General features: G+C 41.9%; 1 protein-coding gene across 1 annotated transcript; it reads left to right on the top strand.

Moving 5' to 3' along the window:
• Nucleotides 1–10,866: 10,866 nt before the first annotated feature.
• On the top strand, nucleotides 10,867–11,919 carry LOC138373257 (uncharacterized). The gene has a single exon (XM_069339297.1). It carries the CDS (start codon nucleotides 10,867–10,869, stop codon nucleotides 11,917–11,919), a length of 1,053 nt encoding a protein of 350 aa, XP_069195398.1.
• The last annotated feature ends 7,090 nt before the right edge of the window (nucleotides 11,920–19,009 follow it).

A 19,009-nucleotide genomic window follows, 5' to 3' on the forward strand; every position in this document is an offset into this window, starting at 1 on the left:
GTATTTTCCCAAAGCTATATCCATAGTTACCTAGTGCTACTCCGGCCTTCTAGCATTACACAAGTAATGAAGATATATGACATATTTACCCCCTATAATGATGTTATTGAATGTATATCACACCACACACACACCCAGAGCGAGTCCATGTATAGCGAACGCATACCAGCGAATAATCATCAGCATCTATATAACAAAACTATTGTCCCATGGAGTTAATTTCACTTCCAGACACCTATTTTTCAATACAATATCAATATTTTCTGGCTATTTATGCTAAATATTATTGTAACTATGCATTATTGTAGTTTATACCATTATTTCAATTTGTGACGACGTGTGTACAAGAGGCTGATATGCCAGCAAACACTCTCCAGGCAACAATCTGTCTTGGATAAGTCGCTCCACAACATTGACGCTTGGATCGTCGACTTGATTTGGCGTCACCTGCTCTTTATTTTCGTCTAATTTCTTTATAAAAAGATACTTTTTTGGATTAAAATTATTTTTTCATATTGTATGTTCAGTACCAACATTGTAATGAGTAAATATATCATATTTATTCATTACTAACGTATTGCCAGGAAGTTTTCTGAAGCGTGTGTAGCATGTGCTAGTTTTTGGTAATTAGACGGACCGGCAATAAAAATGATGGAAAGTTTCTTGGCATATTCCTAGACAAGAGACTCAACTTCAGCACCCACATACAACACACAACTAAGAAAGTCTCTAAAACAGTTGGTATACTCTCCAAAATCAGATATTATGTACCTAACTCTGCTCTCATCTCTCTATATTATGCACTAATCTATCCCTATCTCAACTATGGTATCTGTGCATGGGGTTCAACCACTGCAAACCACCTCAAGTCCATCACCCAGCAAAAATCTGCTATCAGAATAATATCAAATTCTGCTTTCAGACAACACACAACCCCCTTGTTTAACTCCCTAAACATAATCTCACTCCACAAATTCTCTTGTGTCAACTACGTTTACAAAACCCTGTTCTTAAATGCAAATCCTTGTCTGAAACTCTTCCTGGACAGATGTAATAGGACCCATTATCACCACACCAGAAATAAATATCTCTTTGATATCCCCAGAGTTAAACTTAATCTGTGTAAACACTCTATGCAAATAAAGGGACCCAGTTTATGGAACTCACTCCCTACTGAATTGAAAAGCTGTCCAACTTTTACATCATTCAAAATCAATACTAAAAAGTACCTAATTTCATCTTCATAGTTTTTCACTTTTTGCCTTAAAATTGCACTGTATCTATTGCTACCCAATCTCCCAACCTTTATGTTCCCAATTTGAACATCTTTACCATTGTGATCATTGCTGTCTTCTTATATGTGCTGCCAATCTGCTGTATGGTGTTTATAAATCTTGTTATCTGTATCTTTTGCTACCCAGTCTCCCAATCTTTATGTACCCAATCTGAACATCTTTACCATTGTGATCATTGCTGTCTTCTTATATGTGCTGTCAATCTGCTGTATGGTGTCTATTAATCTTGTTTAAATTACTAATCAAGCTGTCAATGTAATCAATCAGAGCTTTAATATAGCAATGTGCTTTAATATACTTACTAAGCTCTCTCATCTCATTTTTCTCTTGCAATGTATCTTTATCATTTATCAATTCTGATAGAAATTACCTACTTAAAATTATCTGCTAGATTAAGGACCTGCCCGAAACGCTGCGCGTACTAGTGGCTTTACAAGAATGTAAATACTGTACTATCCAATGTATTCTCACAAACCCAATGTACCTTCTTGTATATATATAAATAAATAAATAAATAAAAGAACAATATAATAAAATATCTTCAGACCTTTACTTTTTCATTGTGATGTGTATTTCTCAAACAAAACATAATTACCTCTGAAGGACATCCAACTGACATTGTGATAGCACACTGTTAGATTAAAAGTAAGTTAATATACTATTATGTGCCTCATTATCCCTCCACATTCTCTTAATTATCTTTCACACTCAAAGTGTTTAGCCTATTATCTGCATGTATCATCTTGTGCTTCTTCATTTGTCCAAGCCGAATGAATCTCTTCCCACACTCTGGACACTCATGTGGTTTGTCCCTTGAATGCACTAACATATGAGTCTTCATAGTTCCACGCTCACTGAATCTATTCCCACACTCTGGACACTCGTGAGGTTTCTCACCTGAATGCACTAACATGTGCTTTATTATAGTTCCACGTTCTCTAAATTTTTTGCCACACTCGTCACATTGAAAAGGTCTCTCATCCGCATGCACCATCCGGTGAGTATTCATACGTCCACGCTGAGTGAATCTCTTCCCACACTCTGGACATTCGTGAGGTTTGTCACCTGAATGCACTAACATATGAGTTTTCATACTTCCATGACGACTGAATCTCTTCCCACACACTGGACACTCATGAGGTTTATCACCTGAATGCACTAACATGTGAGACTTCATATCTCCAAGACAAATGAATCTCTTTCCACATTCTTGACACTCATGAGATTTGTCACCGGAATGCACTAACATGTGACGCTTCATATCTCCAAGACGACTGAATCTCTTCCCACACTCTGGACATTCATGAGATTTGTCACCTGAATGCACTAACATGTGACGCTTCACATGTTCAAGACGAATGAATCTCTTCCCACACTCTGGACACTCATGTGGTTTGTCCCTTGAATGCACTAACATTTGAGTCTTCATAGTTCCACGCTCTCTGAATCTCTTCCCACATTCTGGACACTCGTGAGGATTCTCACCTGAATGCACTAACATGTGCTTAATTATAATTCCACGTTCTCTAAATTTTTTGCCACACTCAACACATTGAAAAGGTCTCTCATCCACATGCACCATCCTGTGAGTCTTCATACTTCCAAGATGACGAAATCTCTTCCCACACTCTGGACACTCGTGCAGTTTGTCACCTGAATGCACTAGCATATGAGTCTTCACATGTGAAGGACAGGTGAATACCTTCGAACACTGTGGACACTGGTGAGGCTTCATCTTCTTTATGACAGGTGCAGTTTGTGTGAAGGTTTTCTCTCCCGGATGTTGGGAGAAGCGTCAAGGCTTGAGTATTGTTTCTTAGAGCTGTCTTAGACAGCTCTAAGAAACACTTGAAATTTCTTAGACTTGATGTGAGCACTTGGCGGTCAATGGTGGTGCTTCTTCTTTATGATAGGTGCAGTTTGTGTCAAGGTTTTCCCTTAATGCTCGTGCTGGACATCACCGGCTGTGGCGCTGCTAAAATGTCATGGTTGTTTACCTTCTCATCACCTAAGGGTTCCAATGTTTTTGTCTGGTTCCACATATCATTTTTCCTGCTTCTTATTTTTGTTTATAACTGGTCATTAAAATTAAGACTTGGATTTATCCTTTTGTTTTTCAATCAAAGAATGTACTTGGAATTGTTTCTTTAAACATAATGCTACACGATTTTGCTTTTTGAAGGAAACAGCTCTCCCATAGTGAATGTGTTCCGAACCATAATGAATCTGACCCAAGTATCAGTTGGGTTAACCCAAGTATCGCGTTTCCAAAATGGTCGCCCATGTTGGAATAGTCGAACGCCGAAAAAATATGGTTGAAAACATCTTGATAACTTAAATTATTTATTTGTCAGAAGAAAGACAGAAATGGGAGCAATATATAAAACCTTTACCAGACAAATATTTTTTAAAAATTAAAAATTGAAATTCAAAGGTTTATTTAGGTAAAATACATACATACAATGCTAGCACATTCAATATATTAAGTAAAACCAAAGATATTTGTAGTTGTATAAAAGTGGCAGTTTAGACACTGCGTACATTGACAACGTGAAATTGAAATTGAAATAAGTTTATTGACGTAAAATACACACAAAGAGATGAAGTAGCTCAAGCTATTCTCACCCCGTTCAGCACATCGTGCTAATACGTACATAGATACATATCACAAACAATAAACATATTAGCAAACATTCTGAGAGATAAACATATACATTTCCTCCTTTACACAACCAGTATGGTATCAGACGTACACATAAATACTTTTATGACCTAGGTATACTGTATACACAATTTGCTAGAGACATGCAGATAATTCAACAAAAAAATTAGTTTTGGTGCAAAATACTTATACCTCTCAAAAATAGCATCAACCTTTCCGTTCTGACACATCCAGGCTATTTGTTCGGGAACAGTCCTTATCTCAGTGTTTCTATATACATTATTAAACGGGCAATCAAGAACATAATGAGCTATGGAGCTATGGTGTGAGACCTTAACATACCACATAGTTTACACTTCGTGTCATTATCATGAACACCTATCCCATATTCCCAGTAATATTTGTACCCAAGCCTGAGCCGCATATGTACACAGAGTCACTCCAAGCATTTCTCCTTTTACCATAAGTGAAATGGGTGTTTTGACTCACATACATGTAGTGTTGCATGGTTTGACTTCTCTCATATATTATACTTCTCCTCTCTACTTCTGCCTGTGCCTGAATATTTCTGATTTTGCTTCTTATTGTGAATTCACATTCAATGTGAATGTGAACCACATCTAGAGACAAGGGAGTTAAGCTTTAGGCTGCACAATGAAACTGCTATAGACAATTTTATAACTGCTGCTGCTAATGTCAACTGGGAGTTCGAGTTAGGTAACACAGGGGACATCAACCTAGCAGTGCAATCTTTTATTAAAAAAAACTCTCAGCCTTTATTACACCCACTGTCCTATGATTACGAAACAAGTCACAACCAAAAGGCTTAACAATCCTTGGCTTACAAAGGGAATACTTAAATCCATTAATATGTACACCAAACCATTACTAAACCAGTACACCAGTAAACCAGTACACCATTAATATGTACCACCAAAACCTTCTTCTTAAATTACATCATTATGGAGTCAGAGGACACTCCCTGCAATACCTCAAATCTTACCTTATTGATAGGCTCCAGTATGTTTCTGTGAATAATACAATTTCTCCCACCCTACCCATCAACATTGGTGTTCCTCAGGGCAGCATACTTGGCCCTCTCCTCTTTCTCATCTACATTAATGACCTTCCAAATGCCTCCCAACACCTCAAACCAATTCTATTTGCTGACGACACAACCTTCATTTACTCCAGTCCTGACCCCCTTGCTCTAAATGCCACAGTAAATACTGAGCTAAAGAAAGTCCATCTTTGGCTAACTGCCAACAAACTCACCCTTAACATTGACAAAACGTTCTATATTCTGTTTGGCAATAAACCCTCTAATCAAATAAATCTCAAAATAAACAATACCCAAATTTGTCACAAATTAGATGGCAAATTCCTTGGCGTTCTCATCGACCACAAGCTGAATTTCCAGGGACACATTCTAAATATATAAAAAAAAAGTTTCAAAAACTGTTGGCATTCTTTCTAAGATCAGATATTATGTACCCCGCCCTGCCCTGGTGACTCTCTATTACTCCCTCATCTATCCATATCTCAACTATGGTATTTGTGCTTGGGGTTCTACTACCCAAAATCATTTACGTCCTCTAATTACTCAACACAAAGCTGCTATTAGGATAATATCCAACTCTAGCCCCAGACATCACTCGGTACCCCTACTCAAATCTCTGAATATGTTAGATATTAAGTCACTGCACATTCTCTCATGTGTATTATACATATATAAAACGCTGAACTGTAATGCCAATCCTGACCTCAAAAGATTCATTGAAGGTTGTAACAGAACCCATGAGCACCACACCAGAAATAAATACAGTTTTGATATTCCTAGAGTACGACTTAATCAAACTAGAAATGCTCTTCATATCAAGGGACCCAGAATATGGAATGACCTTCCCAACCATGTTAAAGACTGTACCTCTCTCAACCAGTTTAAGATAAAAACGAAGCACTACCTAATAAATTCCCTGTAACCTACCTTACCCCTCTATTGTCAATCTATGTCTGTTTTTTTTTTAAATAACGCTGTTTGTCGACCTAATTGTATTTGTGCTGCTTTTTCAGCCATGTTCCCCCCTTGTTTGTCTCTATTTTTATTTGTTCTCAACACATTTTATTCTTTTTACTCAATTAGTATTAAGCTTTAGTCATTAATGTTTTTCATGCCCGAAACGCTTTGCGTAATAGTGGCTTTAGGCATTGTATGTACTAGCTCTATCTATAAATCCATCAATCTTAGTAAATCTCTTTTATGTATGTACCTTACCTAAATAAGCATTTATTTATTTACTTATTTATTTGAATGCCACAGTAAATACTGAGCTAAAGGATGTCCATCTTTGGCTAACTGCCAACAAACTCACCCTTAACATTGACAAAACGTTCTATATTCTGTTTGGCAATAAAACCTCTAATCAAATAAATCTCAAAATAAACAATACCCAAATTTGTAACAAATTAGATGGCAAATTCATTGGCATTCTCATTGACCACAAGCTGAATTTTCAGGGACACATTCTAAATATATCAAAAAAGTTTCAAAAACTGTTGGTGTGAGAGTGTCTCTCAAGATTCTCCCACAGCTGATTTGAATGGCTCATTGCAGTGCACAGTGCACTGATCTTGTGCACAAGCCTATCTCTCTTAACCCTGGATAGTGACCTGGCATGTTGGATATCTCCAGACTGCCCACTTAACCAGGAACACTTTCATAATACGGAGGCCGCCGTATGTCCAGGCAGGAAGTAGATACAGGGAGTTAGGCATACTTGCCACCAAGGGTCAGTGAGTACATTGGCCGGTGCAGACCGTGAGAAGAGTAGAGGGGACGCCTGCGAGGCGACAGTGTGACCCTGAGGTCAACCTCAACCGGCGCAATGGAAATAACAGCTATGACGTGGTCGTGACGTGTTCATGACGTCACTCCTGCTACTAATCATCGAACGGTCAATATGATTGGTTCCCACTCATTTGCTGCAATGCTATTGGTCAAGTTGTAACTCTTTGTGTTGGATGCCATGAGATGACCGGCAGCCCTTGTAAAACCATTCTCGTGTGGGATCTCTTGCAAAGAGGACTTGTTCTGTTCTGTCTATTCGGCCACTAGACTGAACACCGTCCATTCCTCACCGTCAAGTTAACTCAGCGTCTTTTCGATATACCACACACTCGCCCAGAATCACGAGTGTGAGTATATTGTTCAGAAGCCTAAAGTGACAAATCTCCAGAGCGAAACAGACTGGTATCAGGTAACCCCTGGTGATAAAAATCGTTGTGAGTGACCTAGAGTGAACTAAGGCAGTGCCGCCGCCTAAGTAATCTGTGTGTGACTTTACCACAAGTGTACCTGTATGGTACCACAGCCGCCGTCTCCCTCACTGTACCACGTGACGTCACCACCCTTACTCACCGCCAGTGCCAAGTGTGTGTGTGCGTGTGTCTGTCTGTTAAGCATACAGCACGTTCTCCTGTCCCGTGTCAAGTACGGTTTGTGGGAAAACCTGTCGTCAATGGTCTCACTTAAGAACGAGGAAACCAGCTATCAGGCCACCTACGAGTGCTTGTATAAATGTGCTTGAGTGAGTGAGTAAGGAAAGGTACCTTATCTGTAAGTACAAGATCTTGTCATTGTTTTATTGTGTCTGTTGATCTGAGGTATCAACCACAATTCTCACCTTCTCATACCTGTCACAGGTTATAGGTAAATCAACGGTGAATGCGTGGTTATCTGTGTGGTATCACGGCATTTCACTCGTCTGTGAATGTGAGCTTCACATACACCACACATTTAGTTATTGTGTGACATTATTATTGTGCATGTTATTGCCTGTTCCATTGGCAGTGTATTTGTGATTTATTGCATATCATTATTACCGAGTATCCGGTTAGAACTCTTGTGATCCCTTTGCATACCGGCAGTTAGGTTGCCGTGTTAATGATTGGCTGTCAATTGTGTTAAGTTAGGTGTTTCTCCGCGAGTGGATACAAGTCGATAAGCCAGACGTCAAGAGTCTCGCTAATGCAACCATAGCTTTGCTGACGCCAATCTAAAATAAATCAAACACCCTGTGTATTAGTGGTTAAGTTAGTAAACTACTGTTAAGCTTTAAGTGGTGTTTGCGTTGAACCACTTCTGAATACTGCCAACATTACTCAAGCCTTCAGCTCTAAGTGTCTTCAACACCGAGTTGCCTATAAGTCACAAACTATAAATGTGATGAGGACCCTAGGAGTCCCTTAAAGTGTTACATCATTGAGGAGATTCCAACGATCAACGTGGAGCAGGACCAGGTGAGACTAGTCTGAGAAGAGACCCTCAAGGACTCTAACTCGACCTTGCTCCCAGGCCCTGTACGGTTGCTCTCGTATTTTCTATTCTGCTAATTCCGACAGTTTCGTGAAGCGTCTGCCACATGTACATTGGCGACGTACGCATTGCAGTCGTGAAAGCAAAAAAGAAAACCCCCACATCTGGCGCCCAACGTGTTTGGCTTAGTTGGAACCTATGAGCTAGATTGTACGGTAAAATTTCGCACTTAAATTTTCCCTGAAAATTCAAAAGTGACGAGCAGTATTCAGAGGATGTTTAACACCCTGTTAGGTACACACACACCACCAGTATGTCTGAGTGTGTAGAGTACAAACAGCGCTACCTGCATCTTCACCTGGCCTTGACCGATCGTAGACCTGATGACTACGACACTCTTGCTGAGCAAGAGTGTAAGGAACGAGTGGAACAGCACATGAGGGCCGTGGAAGAGGTGATGCTACAAGCACACATGCAGGGTAGTACTGAGGTGGCGTGTACGAGTCTCATCACACTACATGAGGCTACCGGTGGTGAGACTCCGGTGAGAGATAACACAGTGGGAGAGACTCCAGTGAGAGACAACTTGGAGGTAGAGACCCCTGTGGGTGACGTCACCGAGAATGATGTCCACAAATGTCCACAAATGTGGTGATCTCACGGATGTTAACAACTACAGACCTATATCAATCCTGCCAAACTTGTCAAAAATTTTTGAAAAACTAATCTATAAGCAGCTTTACTCATATCTAGCCAAACTCAATATACTTAGCCCTTGCCAATATGGCTTCAGACCCAAAAAAAGCACTAACGATGCACTTATTAGTATGCTTAACTCGATTCATACAGCTCTTGATAAAAATTAGTTCCCTGTTGGGTTATTTGTGGACCTGCGTAAAGCTTTTGATACTGTCAACCACCAAAACCTTCTTCTTAAATTACATCATTATGGAGTCAGAGGACACTCCCTACAATACCTCAAATCCTACCTTACTGACAGGCTCCAATATGTTTCTGTGAATAATACAATTTCTCCCACCCTACCCATCAACATTGGTGTTCCTCAGGGCAGCATACTTGGCCCTCTCCTCTTTGTCATCTACATTAATGACCTTCCAAGTGCCTCCCAACACCTCAAACCAATTCTATTTGCTGACGACACAACCTTCATTTACTCCAGTCCTGACCCCCTTGCTCTAAATGCCACAGTAAATACTGAGCTAAATAAAGTCCATCTTTGGCTAACTGCCAACAAACTCACCCTTAACATTGACAAAACTTTCTATATTCTGTTTGGCAATAAATCCTCTAATCAAATAAATCTCAAAATAAACAATACCCAAATTTGTAACAAATTAGATGGCAAATTCCTTGGCATTCTCATTGATCACAAGCTGAATTTCCAGGGACACATTCCAAATATATCAAAAAAAGTTTCAAAAACTGTGGGCATTCTTTCTAAGATCAGATATTATGTACCACGCCCTGCCCTGGTGACTCTCTATTACTCCCTTATCTATCCATATCTCAACTATGATATTTGTGCTTGGGGCTCTACTACCCAAAATCACTTACGTCCTCTAATTACTCAACACAAAGCTGCTATTAGGACAATATCCAACTCTGGCCCCAGACATCACTCGGTACCCCTACTCAAATCTCTGAATATGTTAGACATTAAGTCACTGCATATTCTCTCATGTGTATTATACATATATAAAACGCTAAACTATAATGCCAATCCTGATCTCAAAAGCTTCATAGAAGGTTGTAACAGAACCCATGAGCACCACACCAGAAATAAATACAGTTTTGATATTCCTAGAGTACGACTTAATCAAACTAGAAATGCTCTACAAATCAAGGGGCCCAGAATGTGGAATGACCTTCCCAACCATGTTAAAGACTGTACCTCTCTCAACCAGTTTAAGATAAAAACGAAGCACTACCTAATAAATTCCCTGTAACCTACCTTACCCTTCTATTGACAACCAATGTCTGTTTTTTTTAAAGAGCGCTGTTTGTCGACTTAATTGTATTTGTGCTGCTTTTTCAGCTATGTTTTCATTCTACTCATTATGCTCAATTAGTATTAAGCTTGTCATTTAAGTTTATCATGTCCGAAACGCTTTGCGTAATAGTGGCTTTAGGCATTGTATGTACTAGCTCTACCTATAAGTCAACCAATCTTTGTAAAAATTTATTGTATGTATGTACCTTACCTAAATAAACATTTTTTTTTTTATACTAGAATCACGCGCGCTGCGGAAGAAAACGGAGTCACGCGGGAATCTAGCCCTTTAAATACTCCGTTGGGGGGATTCTATGGGGAAGAATCTCGGCCCAAAAGGTCCTTGTGGACGACACCAACTCAAAGAGTAGGTATTACAGGCTCGCAATTATTCACCTTAGAGGAATACCGTAACCAAGTTAGGGAGTTGGGATTCGAAGGGAATAAAGTAGCAGAGCAAGCTATGAAACTCTGGACTGATCAGCAGGACAGAGAAAGCAAACTGTGGACTGATCAGCAGGAGAGAGAAAACAAACGCTGAACTGATCAGCAGAACCGAGAAAGTACTGAACGCATAGCGCGCATGCAGTTGCAAGCAAGGCAGGATGACCAGACAAGTGGTCGTTCAACAGAGACTAACGTTGAACAAGGTAAGACTGTCAAACTACCTAAACTAGCTAACTTTGATGAGAGGGACGACTCGATGGATGCATACATCAAGCGTTTCGAAGGTCACGCCGCTGATTGCGGGTGGGAAAGATCAAAGTGGGCACTCGCTCTTAGTGCATTGTTAAAGGGAAGGGCACTAACTATCTACCACAGTCTGGGTCCGCACCAGTGCGGAGATTACGAGGCATTGACAACAGCGCTGCTGAACGGTTTTGGCATTACTGCAGACCGGATGCTAGAGAATTTCCGTAGGGCTCAATTGCAAAAAGGAGAGACATATGTGCTAATGTTACAGCGATTAGAATCGAGTCTAAACCGTTACTGTGAACTCATGGAGACTGCTCCTGGGAGCATGGAGTTCTATCAACTGATGATTCGTGAACAGTTCTTAGAAGCATGCGAATCGTCTCTGCGTGTCAAGCTTAAAGAGCAAGAAATTGTGTCAAATCTGTCTATGGTCAAGCAAGCTGATCTGTGGGCTGGGGCCAGGAGACAGGTGAAAGGGGTGAAGCCACACGAGAAGCATCATGCTACTAGTATTGGCGATGGAGCTAAGCTTAAGACTGGTGTGTCGGGGGAGCAGGGAAACTCCTCCAACAAGCATGTGCACAGGTGCTACACCTGTGGTAAGCCAGGACATCGTGCAGCTGATTGCAAGGTAAAACCGAAATCAGGTTACACAGCAGGTGTGAGCTCAAGTGGTAAGAATCATCCCAACGTTGGAAAGGATCCACTAGCTTGGACCCTTGAGGTAGTAGACGGAAATGTTAACGGAAAATCGGCGAAAATTTTCCTTGACAAAGGAGCCACTACTCACATGGTGAGAAAAAGCCTAGTACAGCCAGGGTCTGAGACCGGTAGACATATCCATGTCAAATTCCCAAATGGCTATACTAAAGAGATGGTGGAGGTGTATGTGTGGGTCGACACACCTTACATCAAAAGTAAAATCCGCGCCGTTCAATAGGAACGTCCTGTATATGGACTTTTATTGGGAAATGTACCGGGAATCTCTGATTGCCCAAGTCCACCCTCAAAGAATATGGGGGAGAGTGAGGAAGCTGCTGCCTCAGCTGAGTGCGGCTGCCCTCAGTCAGCTGGAGCGGGTGACTCGCCCGGGGATGACGTCGCAGAGTGACCACACCCTCACCCAGCTGAAGAATAAGGGAAAGCAAGCTGTGAAGTTATGGAGAGAAAAGCAAAACCTCTGGTTGAAGCGACAGCAACTCCATGAACAGGTAACTCGCTCGTGGCAGCTGTCACTACGAGGTCAGAGAGCAACACGCCGACTCGCCCAGGAAAATCTTTGAAATTACGAGACATTCAGGGAGTGTTTGCAAAGGTGAAACAAGCAAAAGAACGCAACATGCTCCAACGCTACGAGGACCCTCCTGTAGATGGATCCACAAAGCCGAAGAAGCATGTAAGACGTAAGAACAGGAGAGGACCGCGGGGCTCGACATCGACAGGGCTGATCGACCACCCTCTGCTCTCAGCAACGATCGCCGGTGTCTCAGTGATAACCGCCGACGAGGAGGTAAGTCAGCCAGGTCTCTTCAATCAACAGCAGCAGGAGACACAGCGAGATGTTAAGGTTGATGATCAGCTGTCTGAAGATCAAGTCGACCAGGTTACTCGACTGGTAGCAGAGTACAAGGAGGTACTCTCTGACGTCACTAAGGTAGTGAAGGTAGAGGGTTACCACATACCTTTGCTAGAGCAGCAAGCGGTACGAACAAAACCATATCCTGTTCCTCATCACCTTGTACCACAGGTGAGAGAAGAACTGGCATCTATGATTAATGCGGGAGTAATAGAGAAGTCGACCTCACCGTACTCAAGCCCGATGGTGTTAGTGAAGAAGCCTGGGGGAGGTGTGCGCATCTGCCTCGACTTCAGGAAGTTGAACTCCATCATAGAGTTTGATGCTAAACCGATGTTCAATCAAAATGAGATCTTCTCGAGGTTAGCTTCCAGTTGCTATTTCTCCAAGCTCGATCTGACAAAAGGATTTTGGCAGATTCCACTAGATGAAGACAGTAAACGCTGCACTGCCTTCATGACAAGCGAAGGTCTCTTCCAATTCACAGTTCTTTCGTTTGGACTGGTGAACGCCCCAGCCGTGTTCAACAGAACTATGAGCAAGGTCTTGGGGGGAATTACTGGAGTAGAAGTGTTCGTGGACGATGTGCTCATCCACTCTGCTACGTGGGAAGAACATCTGACCTTGCTAAGGCAGGTGTTGGCAAGACTACAGGAAGTAGGAATGGTTGCAAAACCCACTAAGTGTGAGTTGGGGTGCAAGGAGGTCAGGTACCTTGGTCACGTGATAGGAGGAGGGTTCACCAGGACGCTGCCTGAGAAGATCATCAGTATCAGTGAAGCCACTCCACCCGCCACCAAGACTCAGGTTAAGTCATTCCTGGGACTTGCAGGGTACTACAGAACTTTCATTCCCAATTTCACGTCCATAACAACTCCGCTAACTAATCTTACCAAGAAGAATGCACCGGTTAGAGTACGTTGGACAGAAATGGAGAACTCAGCATTCTCGACGCTCAAGAAGAAGCTGACTGAAGCACCCATTCTTAGACTACCAGATTCTACCAGGGAGTACATCCTTCGGACAGATGCCTCAAATACAGGTATTGGTGCTGTACTCATGCAAGAGTACGACGGTGAAATCTGGCCAGTTGCGTACTCCAGTCGTAAATTGAGCGATGCTGAGCAGAAGTACTCCACTGTAGAAAAGGAACTCCTTGCTGCTGTCGTGGGAGTAAGGAAATTCTACCAGTATCTCTATGGTAAGCGTTTTACGTTTCAAGTAGATCACCAACCCCTCAGCCACATCGGTATGCTTAAAAACGCAAACCCTAGAATAATGCGCTGGGTGTTGTTCCTTCAACAGTTCACATTCCGCATGGTTTACATAAAGGGAGCCGACAACGTAGGTGCTGACTGGTTTGAGTAGGTCAGGGGTGATTAACGAGACGTCGAGCGAGGGAGACATGAGCGAGGAAATGCAACGCGAATCACCGGACACTGGTTCCCAGTGTGTCCCTGATGTTTCAGGCATGACACAGGTGGAGAGAGGCAGTGGACAGACTAGCGCCACTCAGGGTTTCGAGGCGTTGAGCCGACCCAGACCTGAAGCTACGTCCGACCACAGTGCCTGCTCAAGACCTGACAAGATAGCCACATGTGACCCGGTGACTGAAGAAATTCCTCACTTACCAGAAGAGAATAGTCTAGACGACGACCCGCCTCGCCTAGCTGTATAGAAGACGGGGGTCTGCTAGACCCAGCCGCGCCACGTGCACTCAGCACTGTGCACGTGCGTCAGCGGTGTGAGGTCTGAACGAGCGCCACTATGTGGGCTCGATCTTTGTTAGGGGGTGTTGTGAGAGAGTGTCTCTCAAAGATTCTCCCACAGCTGACTGGAATGGCTCATTGCTGTGCACAGTGCACCGATCTTGTACACAAGGTCCTATTTCTGTTAACCCTGGATAGTGACCTGGCATGTTGGGTATCTCCAGACTGCCCACTTAACCAGGAACACTTTCATAATACGGAGGCCGCCGTATGTCCAGGCAGGAAGTAGATACAGGGAATTAAGCATACTGGCCACCAAAGGGTCAGTGAGTACATGGCTGGTGCCCGCGGGAGAGACAGAGGGTAGACGTTAGCAGCGTCTGACCTCTGGGGTCAACCGGCGCGATGGCAAATAACAGCTATGACGTGTTCGTGACGTGTTCATGACGTCACCTCTCCTACTGCTCATCGAACGAGCTAATATGATTGGTTCCCGCCCATTTGCTGCAATGCTATTGGTCAAATTGTAACTCTTTTTGTGTTGTATGCCACGAGATGCCCGGCACCCATTCAAAAACCATTCAAGTGAGGGACACCAAACCTAGAGGACGTGTTCTGTTCTACCGGCCAACAGACTGAACACCGTCTATTCCTCACCGTCAAGTTAACTCAGCGCCTGAAGATTATACCACACACTCGCCCAGAATCACGGGTGTGAATATATTATTCAGAAGCCTAAAGTGACAAATCTCCAGAGCGAAACAGACTGGTATCAGGTAACCCCTGGTGACAAAGATCGTTGTGAGTGACTTAGAGTGAACTAAGGCAGTGCCGCTGCCTAAGTAACCTGTGTGTGACTTTACCACAAGTGTACCTGTATGGTACCACAGCCGCCACTCGTCCCGAGCGTGTACCCCAGTACCTCGAGGCACCCGCCGCCGCCCTCACTACTACGTGACGTCACCACCTTGCTCATCACCAGTGCCAGTGGGTGCGCGTGTGTCTGTCTGTTAAGCATACAGCCCGCCCTACTGCAAGTACCCTCCGTGTCTACGAGCGAAACCAGCTGTCAGGCCACCTACGAGTGCTTGTATAAATGTGCCTGAGTGAGTGAGTGAGTAAGGAAAGGTACCTTATCTGTAAGTACAATATCTTGTCATTGTTTTATTGTGTCTGTGTTGATCTGAGGGATCAACTACAGTTCTCACCTTCTCATACCTGTCACAGGTCATAGGTAAATCAACGGTGAATGCGTGTTTATCTGTGTGGTATCACGGCATTTCACTCGTCTGTGAATGTGAGCTTCACATACACCACACATTTAGTTATTGTGTGACATTATCATTGTGCATGTTATTGCCTGTCCCATTGACAGTGTATTTGTGTTTATTGCATATCATCATTACCGAGTATCCGGTTAGAACTCTTGTGATCCCTTTGCATACCGGCAGTTAGGTTGCCGTGTTAATGATTGGCTGTCAATTGTGTTAAGTTAGGTGTTTCTCCACGAGTGGATACGAGTCGTTTAGCCAGACGTCAAGAGTCTCGCTAATATAACCATAGCATTGCTGACGCCAATCTAAAGTAAATGAAGCTCCCTGTGTATTAGTGGTTAAGTTAGTAAATAAACTACTGTTAAGCTTTATGCGGTGTTTCCGTTGAACCACTTCTGAATACTGCCAACATTACTCAAGCCTTCAGCTCTAAGTGTCTTCAACACCGAGTTGCCTATAAGTCACTAAACTATAAATGTGATGAGGACCCTAGGAGTCCCTTAAAGTGTTAAATCATTGAGGAGATTCCAACGATCAACGTGGAGCAGGACCAGGTGAGGCTAGTCTGAGAAGAGACCCTCAAGGACTCTAACTCGACCTTGCTCCCAGGCCCTGTACGGTTGCTCTCGTATTTTCTATTCTGCTAATTCCGACAGCTTCGTGAAGAGTGCCACATGTACATTTTCGACGTACGCACTGCAGTTGGGAAAGCAAAAAAAGAATACCCCCACACAGAGTTAGGTACATAATATCTGATTTTGGAGAGTATACCAACTGTTTTAGAGACTTTCTTAGTTATGTGTTGTATGTGGGTACTGAAGTTGAGTCTCTAGTCTAGGAATAGGCCAAGAAACTTTCCATCATTTTTATTGCTAATGTTTACATAGTCTATCTGAAGCAGAATTGCATTTGTAGATTTGCTTCCAAATAAGATGTAGTAGGTCTTTTTTATGTTAAGTGTTAGTTTGTTGGTTGACATCCATAGGTGGACTTTTTTTAGTTCATTATTAACAACATTATTTAGTGTATGTGGGTTGGGGTTAGAGTAGATGAGGGTAGTATCATCAGCAAACAAAATAGGTTTCAGAATGTTAGAGACGTTAGGCAGATCATTGATGTAAATAAGAAATAAGAGAGGTCCCAAAATGCTGCCCTGTGGCACTCCAACGGTTATTGGTAGAGTGGGAGAGGTTATATTATTGATGGCTACACATTGGTGTCTATCACTAAGATAGGATTGGATATAGTCCAGTGTATGGCCTCGAATTCCATAATGATGGAGTTTACGTAAGAGGTAATTGTGATTAACAGTATCAAAGGCCTTCCTCAGGTTAATGAAGAGTCCAATCGGAAACTCATTTTTGTCAAGGGCTGAGTAAATTATATCAAGGAGACTAATAATTGCATCGTTAGTTCTCTTTTGGGAGCTGAAGCCAAACTGACAGGGGCTAAGAATGTCAAATTTTACGAGGTAGGAGTAAAGCTGTTTGTAGATAATTTTTTCAAATATTTTTGATAGTATGGGTTGGTTTGATATTGGTCTATAATTGTTTATGTCTGCCGGATTACCTCATTTATGAACTGGTGTTACTCTTGCTTTTTTAAGAATATCAGGGAAGGTATGACACTCAAGGGATTTGTTGAACAGCAGAGCTATAGGTGGGGCAAGGGCGTGGGAGGCGTTCTTGTATATAATGGATAGTATTTCATTGATCTTCGCCAGTTTCAGAGTCAAGGGTGCTGAATCTGTCCTGACTGTGGGAGCAGTCTATAGAATTCCTAACACTGATGTGTCCGAATTCAACTGTAACCTTAGAAATCTAATACTAGATAACAGACTGAACAAAAACCATCTAATTATCGCAGGGAACTTTAATATTGACCTCTGCGAGCCTGAAAACCCTACTGCTGCTAGCTTCCTCAACTGTATGAATTCCTGCTTCCTCATACCCTTAATCACTAGACCTACTAGAATCACTGATATCCATCACACTTTGTAAAATCTCTTGTATGTATGTACCTTACCTAAATAAACATTTGATTTGATTTAATTTGATTTGAAAGTACTGCCACGGTTCTTGATCACATCTGGACCAACATAACCTCTCCACTTACTTCAGAGATAATCATCGATAACACTACAGACCATTACCCCACATTTCTCCTAACATTAACGAACCACCTCTAGAGACAAGGGAGATAAACTTTAGGCTGCACAATGAAACTGTCATAAGCAATTTTATAGCTGCTCCTGCTAATGTCAACTGGGAGTCCGAATTAGGTAACACAGGGGACATCAACCTAGTAGTGCAATCTTTTCTTCAAAAAACTCTCAGCCTTTATAACACCCACTGTCCTATGCTTACGAAACAAGTCACAACAAAGAGGCTAAACAATCCTTGGCTCACAAAGGGAATACCTAAATCTATTAACAAAAAACATGACCTTGAGAAGAAGTGTAGGTTAGGAATCGTCTCCAAACAATTTTCAAAGAATTACTCGTCATTGCTATATAAAATAATTAGAAAAGCCCAAATTTAATACTACGAAGATAAAGTTACCCAAACAAAGGGCAACATTAAGAAAACATGGAGCACAATTTCACAAATATTGGGATCAAAGAAGAGTTTTAATAACAAACCAATACTCCTGTCAAATAACGATGGTCAGCTTACAGCCTCTGATACTGCTATTGAATTCAATAGGTTCTTCTCTTCCATTGGGTCATCCCTTTCAAATGTTATTCCATCATCCAGTACTGATGTTCATGACTATCTTACAGGTAACTATCCACAGTCTCTGTACCTAACGCCTGCAAATTCCACTGATGTAAATGAGATTGTTTCTGTGAATAATACAATTTTTCCTACCTACCCATCAACATTGGTGTTCCTCAGGGCAGCATACTTGGCCTCTCCTCTTTCTTATCTACATTAATGACCTTCCAAATGCCTCCCAACACCTCAAACCAATTCTATTTGCTGACGACACAACCTTCATTTACCCCAGTCCTGACCCCCTTGCTCAAAATGCCACAGTAAATACTGAGCTAAAGAAAGTCCATCTTTGGCTAACTGCCAACAAACTCACCCTTAACATTGACAAAACGTTCTATATTCTGTTTGGCAATAAATCCTCTAATCAAATAAATCTAAAAATAAACAATACCCAAATTTGTAACAAATTAGATGGCAAATTCCTTGGTGTTCTCATGGACCATAAGCTGAATTTCCAGGGACACATTCTTAATATATCAAAAAAAGTTTCAAAAACTGTTGGCATTCTTTCTAAGATCAGATATTATGTACCCCGCCCTGCCCTGGTGACTCTCTATTACTCCCTCATCTATTCATATCTCAACTATGGTATTTGTGCTTAGGGTTCTACTACCCAAAATCATTTACGTCCTTTAATTACTCAACACAAAGCTGCTATTAGGACAATATCCAACTCTAGCCCCAGACATCACTC

Source organism: Procambarus clarkii, chromosome 41 (assembly GCF_040958095.1).
Source record: "Procambarus clarkii isolate CNS0578487 chromosome 41, FALCON_Pclarkii_2.0, whole genome shotgun sequence".
In the NCBI taxonomy this organism is placed as follows: domain Eukaryota; kingdom Metazoa; phylum Arthropoda; class Malacostraca; order Decapoda; family Cambaridae; genus Procambarus; species Procambarus clarkii.

Bases quoted from the DNA above. Each gene is read 5' to 3' on its own strand.
- LOC138373257 (XM_069339297.1), top strand. From the start codon at position 10,867: ATGCAGTTGCAAGCAAGGCAGGATGACCAGACAAGTGGTCGTTCAACA.